This window comes from Thunnus thynnus, chromosome 15, assembly GCF_963924715.1.
Source record: "Thunnus thynnus chromosome 15, fThuThy2.1, whole genome shotgun sequence".
Classification (NCBI taxonomy): Eukaryota; Metazoa; Chordata; class Actinopteri; order Scombriformes; family Scombridae; genus Thunnus; species Thunnus thynnus.
The window spans coordinates 8,841,190-8,857,037 of record NC_089531.1 but is presented as its reverse complement, the minus strand read 5'-3'; the positions used below and the strand labels follow the sequence as shown (position 1 = coordinate 8,857,037).

The 15,848-nt window shown below is 40.2% G+C and overlaps 1 protein-coding gene across 7 annotated transcripts in view; it reads right to left on the bottom strand.

The window, feature by feature from the left end:
- pleca (plectin a) overlaps nucleotides 1-15,848 on the bottom strand; it is a 102,337-nt gene that overhangs the window by 62,377 nt on the left and 24,112 nt on the right. For 2 of the 7 annotated variants that reach the window (XM_067612318.1, XM_067612320.1), the window contains exon 1: nucleotides 10,750-10,882. The exons of the other annotated variants lie outside the window; for them this stretch is intronic. In XM_067612318.1, the coding sequence (XP_067468419.1) occupies nucleotides 10,750-10,795 (46 nt within the window). In that variant the 5' untranslated portion in view covers nucleotides 10,796-10,882. Of the gene's footprint in view, nucleotides 1-10,749; nucleotides 10,883-15,848 lie in introns of those variants that run through there. 7 annotated transcript variants of the gene reach the window in all.

Sequence of the window (15,848 nt, the reverse complement as noted above, 5' to 3'; positions counted from 1 at the left end):
GTGAACAAGCAGGACAGTGACGAGGCCCAGCCAGATGTGTATTTTGACTAAATGACTTGTGCCCGCTCGGAAATGACACAGACCTGCCGTGTCAATGAGCGGGCAGCTGATGTAATGCAGGCCAGTGAGGTGAGCCAGACTTTCCCTGGGTTCACACCCTCATGACTGCAAGGTGTCCTCGAGCAAGATGCTGAATCTGAATCACCTGCTGGGTGTCGTTCTGTCGCTGACGAGTAGCCATAGATAAAAGAAATCAAGCTGATATACTATTGTATATTATGGTATGGGAGTGTATGGTATGGTGGTGTAAAGAGAGACATTTCACTTTATTGTATAACACCAATCTTATTAATTAAAAGTAAAAAAAAATCAACACTAGATCTTATTAATTGGGATATGAGAAAAGTTGTCCAAGTCTTCAACAAGATGTTGCACATGACAAAGCAACACAGCACAAACAAGATATCATATAAAACAATCAGTTTTATCCGGTATCGCACAAAGCACTCAGACTATAAATGTTCTCTAGTATAAAAGCATTGAAACATGAGCTGTCCAGAAGGCAGCTGAGCTAAAATGGCTGTCTGTATGAGCCGTTAATGGATGCTCACAGGACTGTGCACCATGACTTTAGCAAAACTGCAAAAACCTTGTGGGGCAAAGCAGAGAGGCAAAGAGCAGCTGCAGTGTCGATAGGAGGATAAAAAGGCATTTAAAGTGCTGCTCAGCGTGAAGATGTCTGTAGTTAAGTTTGTCTGAACGTTTACCGATGTAAAATGGCCGGCTTGGAAAGCAGCTAATGGATGCACTTTGCCAGATTTGCCAGTTTGCCAAATCAGATCAAAAGAGCGTCGTGTGATTAAGAGGAACCACACCTTAGCAACAGAAGAGGAAGAAATAGGAGAGTTTCCGTGTGCATGCGTGCGTGTCTGTGTTTGTGTGTGAGACCCGCCACTGCAGTGAATCATCAAAAACCCATTGTGGGGCGTGGTCGGCGAGGAATTTCTGTAACCATAGAAACATGACACACCACAGAAGTATGAGTAAATACAGCACAAGGCCAGAACAGTGGTCAGAGGCGATAGCATTGCTACTGGCAACAAACAAAACAGACTCATTCTTCCTGGAAGTGAAAACCACCCAGTGGCTCATCACTATGCAACCGTCACTCAGCATCCAAAAGTTTCAGACGATAAAAACATCGAAAAACTGGCAAAGTGATGCTGATACAGGATATTGTGAGTGCAGTCTGGTTTTGTCATTATTTTGGAGTGGATGCTATTTTATGTTGCCATGGACACACTTTGATCAACTTGCATATTTAAAGGAATACTCCGATGAAAATCGTTCCGACATCCTCTGCTGTTAATCTGTATGTTCAGTATATTCCAAACACTAAATTTGTCCACAACATAGCAAATTACACCCCCTAATAGCTCAGAAGCTCGGCTGGAAGCATTAATTTACTGGTGAAGCAGGAATTGTTTACTACATACTGAACATACTTAATCAACAGCAGAGAAGTGGATTATGGTGTAGGAGTGGTGAGAACAGTTTTTATGAACTGTTTTTGCTGCGACTCTGGATTGCTTTTGGAATCAATTTTAACCGCTGAAAATCCGAGTTTAAAGCTGCTATTTTCCAAGAAGCTACAAACATTTCAGTCATCTTTAAAGCTTACAGGAGGTGATCTGCAAAAGATAGGATTATTAGTTTAAATTCACCTCTCTTGGCTTTTGAGGGGACTTTAAGATCCAAAACTGAAATGCAGCAATTGCTTGGATTTGACAAGACGTGCTGTAGATGTGACTGAATTTTGCAACCACATGGACAATGTCTGGGAAACAGCAAAATAAAATTAGCTTTACAGCTTAAGAATGGAGCGTATACAGTCGGTTGGTTTGTTCATGCCTAAAAATCGTCATATAAACTCATGCTCATGGAGATTTGGCACTGATTGAAATTGGTCAGTCAGGGCCTAATCTAATTTAAGAACAGGGACCAATTAGTGATGCATATGAGCGTGGAAAAAATCAATTAAAGCATAACTAATATAAACTCTAGGGTATTGTGTGCAGTTGTAGCGGCACATAGTTACACTTGGGCTACTTTTTCTCCATGAAGGCTGCAGGGCCTCAATCAGGCAGCTTCATGGCTCATTAAAATACCCTCATTCTCAGATTTTGAACACTTCCTGTCTTAAAAGACACAAACTAACTAAAAGAAACTTTGTCTACAGATGTAGTCACTGCAAGGATGTCACCCGAGGGAATTCAAGGTAATGGGTAATATATCGACAGTGGTGCAACAATGGTGTTTTTGAGTGCCAGATAAGCAAGAACAAAACTTAAAGGCACTTTGGCAAAGCCTTGGATGACACTCCTCTTCAGTCCAGGAAAGACTCTGAGGCCACTTTGTCAGCATGATATGTGTAGGGTTCCATTAGTGGAGTCCTATATATCAGCTTGCCCTCCTCATAAACCCAACTCTGACAGTGTGAAAAGGGGCTACTTTAAAATAAACCCTTTCACCCTAAGTGCTCCACCTCCCCTCTGTCCAGCTCCTGATTGTGCCCCAGTCCTCTGTCCTTTCCAGATCACTCCCAGACTTTGCACCACCTTGAGAAAAATCCATGATAGTAACAATGATCTGCCTGAAGGAGAGTGGCAAAGAAGAGGTCTCATGAGGAGAGAGCAGATTTTTTTCATGCGGCGGGCGCCTTGCTGGCTGTCGTCGGCTGTTTTGCCTGCGGTGAGGGTTGGAAAACAAACAGCCCCTGCAGCTTTTATAACATCATCTCATGCCAAGCAAGTTCTCGAAATGGCACAAGCACAAGAGCTTTATAACTTACAATTACTGACAAACTTAAATGTTAGTGGGAGGAATAAAAACATTTTTCTTTTTAAATCAACAGTATGATTTTGACATGATGCTTGAAAATAACTAACTCTGGTTACATAAGAGAAATATAGTATGAGTAGTATATACAGGAAACGAGATACTCTGAGGTCCAGACAGGATTTCTAACGCGGAAACTCATCAAACCTGATCACAAAGCCAACGGATGCTGCCTAGAGCTGAAACAATTAGTGAATCAATCACTTTGTAGACTGACAGAAAATGTATCAACAACAATTATCAATTAATTGCTGAAGTCGTTAAAGAAGAAAAAAGAAAAAATGTTCATTATTCATTAGTCACCATTTTTGACTTTTTCCTGACTAGACGATGGATTATAAAAATAATAAACAGGTTAATTGATGAAAATAATGATTATTTGAAGCACCGATTCTGCTCATAAAAGGAGACCAACCGACTGTTGAATCTGACTGTGAGTTGCTGATGTTAAACACATGCGGTCCTATCTTTTCATCAAGGGATTACAGATTTCCCGCAAGAAACAGAAGTACATAAAGAAAGACAAGAAAAGAGACAGAGAACAGCCTCGAGCTGCAGACCAGATCCAGTTGATTCACTTGGACTGACATCAGAGCAAAGAGAATGTCAAATATGATGACAAATATCCTGAAGCCTCACAAGAGATCAACAAAAACAGCGTAGACTCCCCAGTCATTATCGTTATTATGTCGAATAAAACGCTAAATTGATTCGCAACGGTGGTGTGTAACAAGTGGAACATTGAATAAATAGGGGGATGTAGTGAAAAAAGGGAGAGACTCAATATCATAAAACTCTCTTTTTTGAGAGGACCAAAACCAGAGGACACTTGGGATGAAAGAAAAGGCCAAACATTACATGTAGGTTTGATCCGCAGCGCATACAGGAAGGAGGGGCTCACCCTTTCTGTGCCAACTGACCACCTCCACCGGCCCAAACCGTCACCTTGTAGCCACAAGTCAACCCACAAAGAGTTTTATAAAGCAGGAACAGCCACTTACCTAGAAGGAGAAAACACACAAAAAAGGAGCAACACAGTTAGAGAAAATGAGGTTTGTTCCGAAGTGAATATCCACAATTTAAAAAAAAACATACTCTTTAAAATTTTTACTGCCAGTAAAAATGGAAAGAAAGCGCTTTAAAAGCTGGAATGGTGTTGACATAAAAACACAGAGTGTTACTACAGTTGTTAATGGATTGAACAGCACCAGGTCTATTGGAGAAAATACTTTTAATGGCATGATATACAGATCAATGTGTAGACCGCAGGACCATTTCAGGCAAGATTAAAGAAAAATAAAATAAAGCCAAATGTCATGGTAATGGAGGTAGCAGCCCTCTTTATAGAACTTAACTCTTGAGAATGTAACCTCATTAAGGCTCCACCATTTCTAACAATATGCATCAGCCTGCAGTAGCTTCACTAACAGTGCCACCCTCTGGCCACTTTAGGGAAAGCTCAACAAGAAACCCAGATGCTGCTGTGTTTTAAAAAATTGACTTACAAGTGGCTTAAAAGTCACCTGGTTTCAATCTCCCAGCTGATCCCCTGTCTCCCTGACAAAACAAAGCATAAAAAAGTGTAATTATGTCCCACGGAGAGGAGGATTAGAGAAGGGAGGGGATGATTAGGGAGGATGTGTCAAATTACGGCAGCAGTTGCCCCTCTCAATTACAGGAAACCTGAGGTTAATGAGATTATGTAATCACATCAGCGAAGTTAGGACGCTGCTCAGCTAGACTGTGGTCGGACTTGTCAACCAGCATGACTGACAGACTCACTGACAGCTATAACAGGATTACACTGACTATTACTGAGGAACACAAACCAAAGCTGCCCAGATATTCAGTGCTCACAGACTGAATTATACAACTAGAATACATCATTACACAAGGATCTCAATTAGGAGGCTAGAATACCTTGGTCTTAATTGACTTGGTACAAGTCTGTTTTCTGATTGAAACTTTTTTTAATTTCATCAAAAGCAATCCTGCTCTGACCCATAATGCACTTCTACAGTTTCCCACCCTGTGAAATGCAGGTTATTTCGTTCATACTGCTGTTTGGTCACTAAAACGCTTAATTGAATCACTTAATTTTCCTTCAAGGCCTAAAACCTGGTTTTACAGATCTATGATCAGACTTTTTAGTTATTCTGTGAAATATCTCAACATCTTCTGGTGGCATGGGTCTAGTGATGGCAATGTCTGTCTGTTAGTAGGTTGGTCCACCACTTTGGTCCGGACTGAAATTTCTCAGCAAGTATTTAATGGATCACAATGATATTTTGTGCGAACGTTCATGGTTCTCAGATGAATCCTAATGATGTTAGTGATCCTGTGACTTCTCATCTTATGCCACCATGAGGTTGACATTTGTGGTTTTCATTGAAATGTCTCAACAACTGGTACACACATTTATGTCCCTCATGGGATGAATTATAATCACTTTGGTAATCTCTTAACTTCTCATCATAACTTCTTCTAACCCATCTTCAGGTCAAAATATTTATTTGTGAAATACTTTGGTTTATGATCAGATACCTGCAAAACTAATGACACTTCAGCCTCAGCTGTTGTGTTTGGTGCCAATTAGTGGATGTTAGCATGCTACCATGCTAAACTAAAATATGTTAGTTGTTCCCTGAACCACTGTGTATAAATACAGCCGAACAGAACCGGTGCAGTCTCCACTACAGCCACCAGCTGTAGAAGTTTAGCCTTGTTCATACTTAAATCTTTAATATCTGTTGTGTTGACCAGTTGGGGGCAGCGGAAATAAGCTGTAAACACAACACTTATTGTTGTTATGAGGAAACTTGTTAGCAAACAGTTACTTATTTACATGTTCAGCACCTAAGGATAAACATTAGCATTCATTTGGAGTTTCTGGCCACCTGATGAATAAAAGTCTGATATTCAGTCTCTATCATGTGATCCATAGTTAATATAAAAATATGGATTATAGCCACTTTAATCAGGGTGGGACAAACTCTAAGATGTATTTTTGTGATTCTGCAGTTTTGAGTCATACACTTTATGTGACTCCTGTTATCCCATCTGGAGTGAATCATACATCTGGCTGGGCAGAAACAGGTGAGGAATCTAAAACACGGTTGTCCACCGATTCCTGCAGCTCAAATTGCCACTGAAGCATCTGAGAGCCCCTCTGACACTGGGAAAGTGACATATGAGCCCTTCATCTCTGACCATGAAATACCAACAGGATGTATGCATCAGCAACATCTAACTGATCAGTCACGCTGAACGAACGAAGCCACTTGATACATGATATGTTCAAGATTTACAACAGTACAGAAATGTGGTAAAAAAAAAAAAAATCAAGTGTTTTGTGTATTATTGTGTATTAGTATCATATATTTCAAACTATGAGCCCCTATGCCCCACCTCAGCAGCTAGTTATTTATCTCCTGCACCATCCTCTTGAATCATTTAATGCTGGTAAATTCTTGGCAAGCAGAAAGTGCAGCAGTGGAGGAAAGAGAAAATGCTGATCTGATGCTGGACTGGACTGGACTGGATTGTTATCTGCAGATATCAAACAGAGCCTGACTGCAGATATACAAGTACAGGATACTTTGGAGCAATGAGGAAGCAAATCATAGAAGAATACTTACTCGTCCCCAGATTGCAGATTCCGATCTAAACCATCTACTTATAGTCCATCAGGGAACCACATAATAAGCCTGTCATGATGTTAATCATGTTGTTTTTTACTTGAGGGAGCCAACATACTGTTTATGTGTCCCATTGGATGCAGCAATCAGGCCTGTGAATCAAGGCATCATGATCACTCATGAGGTGAAATTACCTATGACTGAGAACACATCTGCTTAAAAACCACCTTCTGTTTTTGTATAAATAATATCAAAAGTGAATTAAGTTAAACAGTAAAAAGACAAATACATCTTATTACAGCTTTGTTGAAATGTGTAGATATAGTATACAGTACATTTGCCTCACTGATATTGCTATTGCAATGTCAAAACAATATCATGTGTATCACTGACATTGAAAAGCACTTCCTGTCCGCCTCTGTTCTTGTTAGACACAATGGACTGCCCTCTGGGCGTGGAGAAGACAGCTGACGACCCCAGATCAACTGCATGGTTTATTGACGAGCAGGCTGTCAGCTGCTGCCTGTTCAGCACTGTTTTTACAGTACAAACTCTTTATACAGTAAAAACAATGACTGATGCAGCCTGAGCACCCATCACTTTTATTGTGATGTCTTATCGAACGCACACCTGCTCAAGTATAAGTTCTGTAAGTATCAGGTAATATTGTGAGCAACAGGGTTTACTGTGTTTACATATTTTCGGGCATCATGATGTCTAGGCACGACTAAAGCAGCAGCAAGAAAGAACTGAAAACCACTGCGACGACTCAGCAAGCTTCTTTAAAATGTATTCTATTACAGTTACCTCTTCAAATTGTAATCAGTAATGCATCCTGATTATTTGCTGTTAATTTCAGATCATGTTGCCCAGTTTAAGACATGAAGTGATAAGAAAAAGTGAAAATTGTCGCAAACTGGCTCAAGAAGGTGACAAGGAGGGAGTCCACGCAAGAGTTTGCTTAAAACAAATGTTTATTAAAACTAAAACTAACACAAAACAATAAGGTGTTTAGAACAAAGTTTAAAATTAAAAGAAGATGATGCAGGTTGGATGTCAGCAGGCCCAGGTGAACCTTATTACACTGACGACCCTCCACTGTCAGCCAAAATCCAGAAGGCAGCCTCAGAGACAGCGGGTGGGGTATCACAATATTATAATTATTATTAAAGTTGTTTTTCTGTAGGTTTTCATACAAATTATGATTTGTACCACAGTGAGGGTCATTTAACGCCAGTCACAACTACAAAGGACTTCAGAGTTCTCCCCAGAACCAAGTTTTTGCAATGAAAACACTAATTTTTTACTCAAATGTCTTTTATCATAATACAATCTGATTTTTAGGCACTGTAACAATACATTCTGTTAAAGGAAGAGTCTGGTGATATTCTTTTATTTTTATTATTGTTTTTTATTTTTTTGTGAAATTCTTTCTGTTTAAGTGATGTTTTCTAAAAACTACAGTGCCCAGCTATTTTAGGAAAATATTTAGCCTTTTTAAAAAAATTAAAGTTTACTTACATTCATGATCTATTTTTAAAGATATATGTACATCTTCAGTTGGAACAAATGAGTCTGAGCTGAGAGCTACAGACAGATGGATAGATGGACTATTGCCCTTTTGGTTTTGGTCTTTCCAAGGGATTTGTTGACAATAACAAAAATATAGAATATCACCAGCCTTACCCTTTAACCTTAACTGAAGTTGTTATTTGCCTTGTTTGTCTGCAAAATTCAAGACTGAACCTGCCTAATGTCAGGAAGCTACTTTGCCTCTCTGCCATGCACTGCAACACTACCCTAGTCAGAGGTCAGGTGCACTGACCCCTGCCCTGAACCTCTTTTAACTGGATACTGTGCTGTTTAAATGCCCAGCAATCTTCCTTTCACCAGCACATAACCTTCAGAAAGCATAATTCACAATAGCGTACTGTTTGTGAAAACATGCTGATAAGGGCTAGACAGAAACCCAGGTGTGGATAGAGTGTTGAAACACACATATTGACAGACACAATAAGTGGTAGCGCTCCACAAATGCCAAAGGTTAAATGAGGTTGAGACTGTCAAAAGGCTGGTGGTTGAGCTCATAGTTAAAAGGGGATAAGAAAAGTAACAAAGGAATAAAAAATTAAGTGAGAAAGACAGAAAGGATTAATTTCATTCCAAGCAAGTGAGGTCTTAGCAAACGTAGCCACATGCAGTTCCTTGGGATTTTTCAAAAGTCTTCCTCGGTGCCTGTTCTGAGATTTGGATAAGCCCAAAATTAGCTCAAAATATCTGGGTCAAGACCCTGAGCAGGCTGGTAGAAAAGAGGTAAAGCAGAGAGGAGGAGCACCATGCTGTTATACTGGGTGAAAACAACTGCCAGTGACAAGGCCGTGTTTAAAAAGTGCCATTGGTGATCTTGAAACAAACAAAAGATCATCAACAGACTCTTGTGTTAAAGAGCTGATTCTGTACCAAGTGCCTGAAAATAGCTGACAAGAATGGACAATGGGAGCAATGGTCTTGAGGTGACGACATGCTTACAAATGAACTGGGTCTGACTGAGTAAGCAGCAGTGTCCAACATATTAAGTAACTCCATTGGGAGCGCTCAGTGAAGCGAGGGAGCTTTTGTCTCTAAAGCCCAGGGGAAAACATTCTCAGCCTATCCGAGTGGGTAGGACTCCTTCAGATCCCCCTCCAGGATCATTTAAATGCCTCTGCCGCTTGGAAAACTGTTCCAAAGTGTTACCACATTTCACCAGGCCAGACAAACCTCAGCTCCACACAGAGGAGCTTTTTAAAGGGGTTATCCTTTGGGCACAGCCAGATTCACCAGTCTGGCTGGGTTCTGTCAACTCAAATTAGAGACTTTCTGTCCCTAAAAATGTCAGTCAGTCTGCTGTTAATTCTTTTCTTAGTGAGATGTAGATGGGGAACATTGATCAAAAGATCTGTGTATAAGTAGCACACTCTCCACGGCCTGAATATCTGATTAACTAAATCTAGAAATACCAGGCATGCATCGCAGACAGTAGTACCTGCAGGGTGGAGGAGACATGAGGGAAGACAGGAAGAGTATTTGAATAAATTAAGATGCCCTAGGGATACAAAATTTCTCAGAGAGTCCAGACAGTTGGGTGGATACCAATTAATAAGTTAAAGAAATACATAAAGGATGCTTTACTTTGCTTAAGTGGTGAGGTCCTATTGAGTAAATCTTTTTAATGCGTTGTCACAGCGACAACAAACAAATGTTGACAGGGGTCGCAGTTGGTTTGTTTTTCTCAAACTCAGCAGAGAATAGGGCTGGCACCATTTGAATTTTTGGAACTAGTGCTGATATAACATGCAAATTTCAGTATAGATATTAAAACTATACATCTTTTCAAAACTGAGAGAAATACAAACTTGTTACAAAAACAACAACAAAAAAAAACATTCTGATATGTTATAAAGGTCTATATAACATTTGAGAGCTATACAAGAACAAAAGCAATTGTACAAGAAACTTTCCAAAATTTCATTGTCTATAATTTCATTTTTGAAGTGAAATACTGAAGTGAAGTAAAGTAGGAAGTGAGGAAGGTGGGAGGAGCAACATTGGTGATGTAAACTCTAAATGTAAGCAAACATGGAACCATGCTGCAGCCTGACAAGCAGAGAGAACGTAGAGATAAGTTTCCTCTACATGCACAGATGTAGAGTTTTAACCGTGCCCTCTGCACTAACAAACCCATCCCTGAGTGAGGGGCAGGGCAACACTTGGCCACCTGCTGTTACCGCGGCGATGCAGCAGCAACCTCTCTACTCTGCATCTCCCAGCGCAGACGCATTCAACGTGCCGCATGCAGCAGCAGCAGCAGCAGCAGCAGCAGCCTCCCGCAGCATCTCACACACACACACGCTCATAAAAAGACACCGTCTAAGCATAATTATTACCCCTGACCCTTGGTCCAACCCCCGTGGTCACGCCTGGACACAAAGGGGAACAAAAGCTTTTCATCCCTTTTATCCACAAAAACATGCAGCTAGCGAGCGAGAACAGAGGATTATAATTCCTCAATCTAACCCAGCAGCACTTAAACCTTCAGAACTGAACTTTTCGTTCAGCCTGCATCAATACAATGAGGAAGTCCTCACCAGAGAGGGATTGTGGGAAAACAAGGCGGTCCTGAAAGCATATGATGGTGATAACAAAAGTCTGAGGGAGCAGTATGAAAAAGTACCTTTGAGAGAGCTGATCTCATGCTGGATAGACCTTGCAGGATCCATGCTCGCGGTCTCCTTGCTTGCAGCTGCCTGAGGCTCCAAACGGTCGAGCCTGAGCTCTGCAAGGTCAGCTCAGACCCGCACCACCACGCTGGAGGATGGAAACGTCTCTCTGCTAACGGCAGGCTGTTTCTAACCCTCTCTGCTTCCCTCTCTCTCCGCTGCTGCCACAGGAATTGGCAGCTTAGTGTTTCTGTTCACTCCCTTTCTCTCTCTCTCTCTCTCTCTCTCTCCTGCCCTCTCGCACACAATCCCTGACAGCAGAGAAATTGTGAAAGAAAGAAGCACACCTCCCTCCTTTCCACCTCCCACCCCTCCCTGATGTCCCGTCTCATCCTCGTGGTGTTTCACAGGGAGGTGCCTGAACCAGTAACAGTCACACTCCACTGTCACATCATAACAGTGTGTGTAGTCAGCACAGCAAGAGAGGAACGATGACTTCTTTGACTGAGAGGCAGCAGGTAATAGGAAAAAATACTGCTGAAAGAGGTACGCATGTTTTATTCAAGGACAGGTTTGAATGCGCTGATAAAATATTCCTCTAGTAGTACTGGTCTAGGAGATGAAGTTGAACATATATCTTTAAATGGGCTGGAGTAAAACTATGATATCCCTTCAAATAAAAATAAATTGTTGAGGAAAACATGAGAGATATGATATTTTTTTGTTCAGGACCACAGTGTAATTTCCCACTCAATGACTCAGCATTATTTCCCCCTGAAACACTCCACCACTGCACGAGAGGGGACTAGTTTTCATGAAAAGTGCTGCAGAGGGGACCGTGGACTTTAGACGGGTTGGTATGACAGAGCACATTTTAGTAAACTAAAACTTGCTCTCTAAATGCTCCTTTTTAACAAATCATTATCTATAATAATTAAAGGGGACTTATTATGCTTTTTGTGGTTTTCTGTTATTTATATACTGTTATGATGTTGGATATCTATGTTAAACATTGTCAAAGTTCCAAAACTTGAGGTGAATGTATGTAGAAATGCTCGCTGCAAGTCAAAAGCCAGGACTTCAATCTGAACACTTCGTTTGTGGCGTTTTTTTCTACCTTGCCAACAAGCTGACATCAGATCGTTGTGCGTGCCTGTAAACGGCCGTCCATTCTGTAGCCTTGGTTGCTAAAGTAGCTGCTAAGATTCTTTCATGTGTTGGTTCATTATTTGTTTGCGGTGCCTCCAGAGCAGCCAGAAGTCGGCTGTGACGCAGCTTCCTGAAGCTAACCAATCAGAATAGAGCGGGCTCATCAGGAAGGAGGCCTTAAAGAGACAGACGCTAAAACGGCCTGTTTCAGACAGAGGCTGAATTACGGGGCTGCATAAAGAGTTATTATAAGATAAATAAGGATGATTTTTTTGAACTGTGAATCATGCAAAGCTACTCTAGTGGAGTCCCAGAATGAACATATAGAACTGGAAATGACCATAATAGGTCCCCTTTAAAGCTGCACTCGACAAGAATAATAAGTGATGAAATGAAGAACAACATATCCCCCCATCAGCTGCAATCACCAATTACAGCTGCAAAACAAATTCTCTTCATCACCACAAATTGAAAGTTACGTAAGTAATAGCTACTGTATTATCAATAAATAAGACGTTTTAAAAAAAATATTTAGAAAATAGTCAGATCCATTTACTTCTAGGTAATTATGGTCAGTACACCAAGAGTTATAAAGGTTTAAATTTCAAAAGCCTTGACAGTATTATTTCAGAAGATGACAGTCAAGGGTATGATGTCTTTGACTCAGCAGTCTCTCCAAGCCTCTAGTGAATGGCTGGCACTTCTCTGCTGTGTCGTGCCTCAAGTCAGCAATATTGAAAATGCTATACTGACTAAGTATAAACCAACAGAGAGCATATGCAACTGCTTTCACCAGAAGTGGAAGACAACACATGGCTTGTGTATGAAGAATTTGTGTATTTCTAGAGCTGCACCCTTTTATCAGCTCCTGATTTCAGTAGATTTACACACTTTAATGAAGAATAATAATAATTCTGGTTGTTGAAGTTGCAAAGATAATTTAATTTGTATACAAAGCTAATTGGCTCAGATTTCTGCAGCACTGCAGAGCAGCTCTGTTATGGTAAAATGAGAAGCTAGGACAACTTTTCACAGATGGGGGGGAAAGAGGTCTCAGAGGATCCCGGATCAGCACAAAACATGTTCCAATGTGATCTGTGTTTGTCTGAAATCAATACCAGAAATGTGATGATGTCACTCATGTCATCACACCAAGATGATTGCAATGAAGTTATTGGATAGTATGAAATAGTAATCCAGATTTGTTTCTGCATTGGCCATCAACATTATTATGTTATTATGTTTGTTTTATAACCTAAGAAAAAAAAAATTAGGACTGCAACTAATGATTATTTTCACAATTGATTAATCTGTTGATTATTGTCTTGATTAATCTATAAGTTGTCTGGTCTATAAAATGTCCAAAAATAGTGAAAACTGTTCCCAAAGCCCAACATGCAACCTCATATGTTTTGTTTTGTCCCGACCATGACTGACCAGTCCATAACCCAAAGATACAGCACTGTTTGAAAGTTTGTGAACCCTTTAGAATTTGCTCTATTTCTGTATAAATATGACCTAAAACGTGATCAGATTTCCATTCAAGTCCTATAACTATATAAAGAGACATCAGTTAAACAAATGAGACAAAAACCTTACACTTGTTTGTTTATTTATTTAGGAAAATGATCCAATGTTACATATTTGTGTGTGGCAAAAGTATGTGAACCTCTAGGATTATAAATTCATTTGAAGGGGAAAGTAGAGTCTGATGTTCAATCAATGGGATGACAATTAATTGTAAGTCTGGGAGGCCCTGCCTTATTTAAAGAAAAGAAATCTGGGTCTTCATTATCAAAGTCTGAGCTTCACAACACAGGTTTGTGGAAGTGTGTCATGGCTCAAACAAAGGATATTTCTGAAGAACAAGAGTTGTTGATGCTCACCAAGCTGGAAAGGGTTATAAAACCATTTCTAGAGTTTGGACTCCACCAGTCGACTGTCAAGCAGATCCTGTACAAATTAAAGACATTCAACACCATTGTTACCCTCCTCAGGACTGGTCGAACAACAAAAATCATACCAAGAGCAGGCGTGTAATACTCTGGGAGGCGTTAAGGGACCTCAGGGTAATGTCTACAAAACTAAAGGTCTCTCTTGCAGCGGCTACAGTCAATGTTCACAAGTCCACCATCAGGCGAACATTGAACATCAATGGTGTGCATGGCAGAGTTGCAAGGAAAAAAGCCATTTCTCTCCAAAAAGAACATTGCTGCCGTTTATGGTTTGCTCAAAACCACACGGATAAGCCAGAAGGTGATTGGAAAAATGTTCTGTGGATGGATGAAACCAAAATTGAACTTTTTGGCTTGAATGAGAAGCATTATGTTTGGCGATGAGCAAACGCTGCATTCCAGCATAAGAACCCTAACCCATCTCTGAAACATGGTGGTGGTAGTATCATGGTTTGGGCTGCTTTGCTGCCTCTGAACCAGGACAGCTTGCAATCATTGAAGGAGCTATGAGTTCTGAGTTGTACCAGCAAATTCTACAGGAAAATGTCAAGGTATCCGTCTGTGAACTGAAGCTCGACCGAAAGTGGGTCATGCAGTAAGACAACAACCCTAAACACACAGGTAGTTCTACGAAAGAATGGTTAAAGCAGAAGAAAGATAACGTTTTAGAAAGGCCAAGTCAAAGTCCTGACCTTACAACTGTATTGTATATGTATGTAAAGTATTGTATTGTGTCAAAAGAAGATGATATAACAGAATGATTAAGACTGATGGGAAAACCAGCTCACTGCATGTGAAATCCACGACTTACTGAAACACACAATACAAGAACTTTGTCTAAATCTCAGCATCCTGGAAAGCATGGATCACCCACTTCACAATGTACTGAGTCAGCACAGACGTGTTTGTTTTGTTAATAGGCTTTGTAAAATGGAGAATGGTGAAGTTAAATCAGTCTTTTGTACCCAGGCTGATGAAGCAGTGGATTACTCACAGCGGACGTGAGGCTGACCTGTCTGTTTAGTATAGTCATGTTTATTTGTGCAAGTGTATGTGTGAGCTGTTTTAGATTGTCTATGTAATGTTTGTGTGTGGTCTGTTTCTGAGTCCTAAAGTGGGATTACTACTTCTACTTCTATCAATATCACATGATCTGATTAATTAACACAGCTCTACAGGACAGATGGTCATATGGTCACATGCATCAGGAGCACAGGTTCACACAGGTTCTTGTTTGTCGATGCCATTTCCTGCAGAGGGTTTGTTTTCCTCCTAATTAAGTGTGCAGTGGTCAGACTACTTAAAAGCAAATCTATTAAAATTCAATGAAAAGGGTTGTAAGGTTGTAAGTGCTGCATGTCTGAAATATTCTGCTGATCCGAAGAGCATAGCTTTGACAGCTGCTTTGTATTATAATAGATAAATAGCTGAAATATTTCACATTCTCATAGACATAAGACCCATAAATCATGATAACAAAATTTAGAAATGTCCTCAAACAAAACAAGGCTCCCTTTATGAGGTAAATCAAAAACATGAAACACACATTACACTAAATTACTGGCAAATCTGTCTCAAAATGCTGCAGCTACAAACAGGAAATACTTTCACCCATATTAAAACAGGAAAAAATTAGCTGCTGTTTTTTTTTCAGTTTTCCAAGAGGCACCTGGTTTAGGAAAAATTATTTTCTCTGCTAACACAGTGCTGCTGAATTCAACAACCAGGCTCTGACTTTGCACTCTTTCACACACTTATCCTTCATGTTATACTTCTGCCCAATTGAGCTTAGGTCAAGTGTGATCAAACAGAAACCAGATACTGGTATCAATGTAGAACACCTGTATAATAAATGGTATTACAATGTTGACATAAAGTATTTTTAGCCATGGGTGCTACAACCTTGTGTAAGGGTAAAGATATTATTCAGGAAAGCAGTAATGACCCATTTTTCCAATCAATATACAATCAATGAGGGCTTGTCAGGCTGAAGTTATTGCATAGATCCA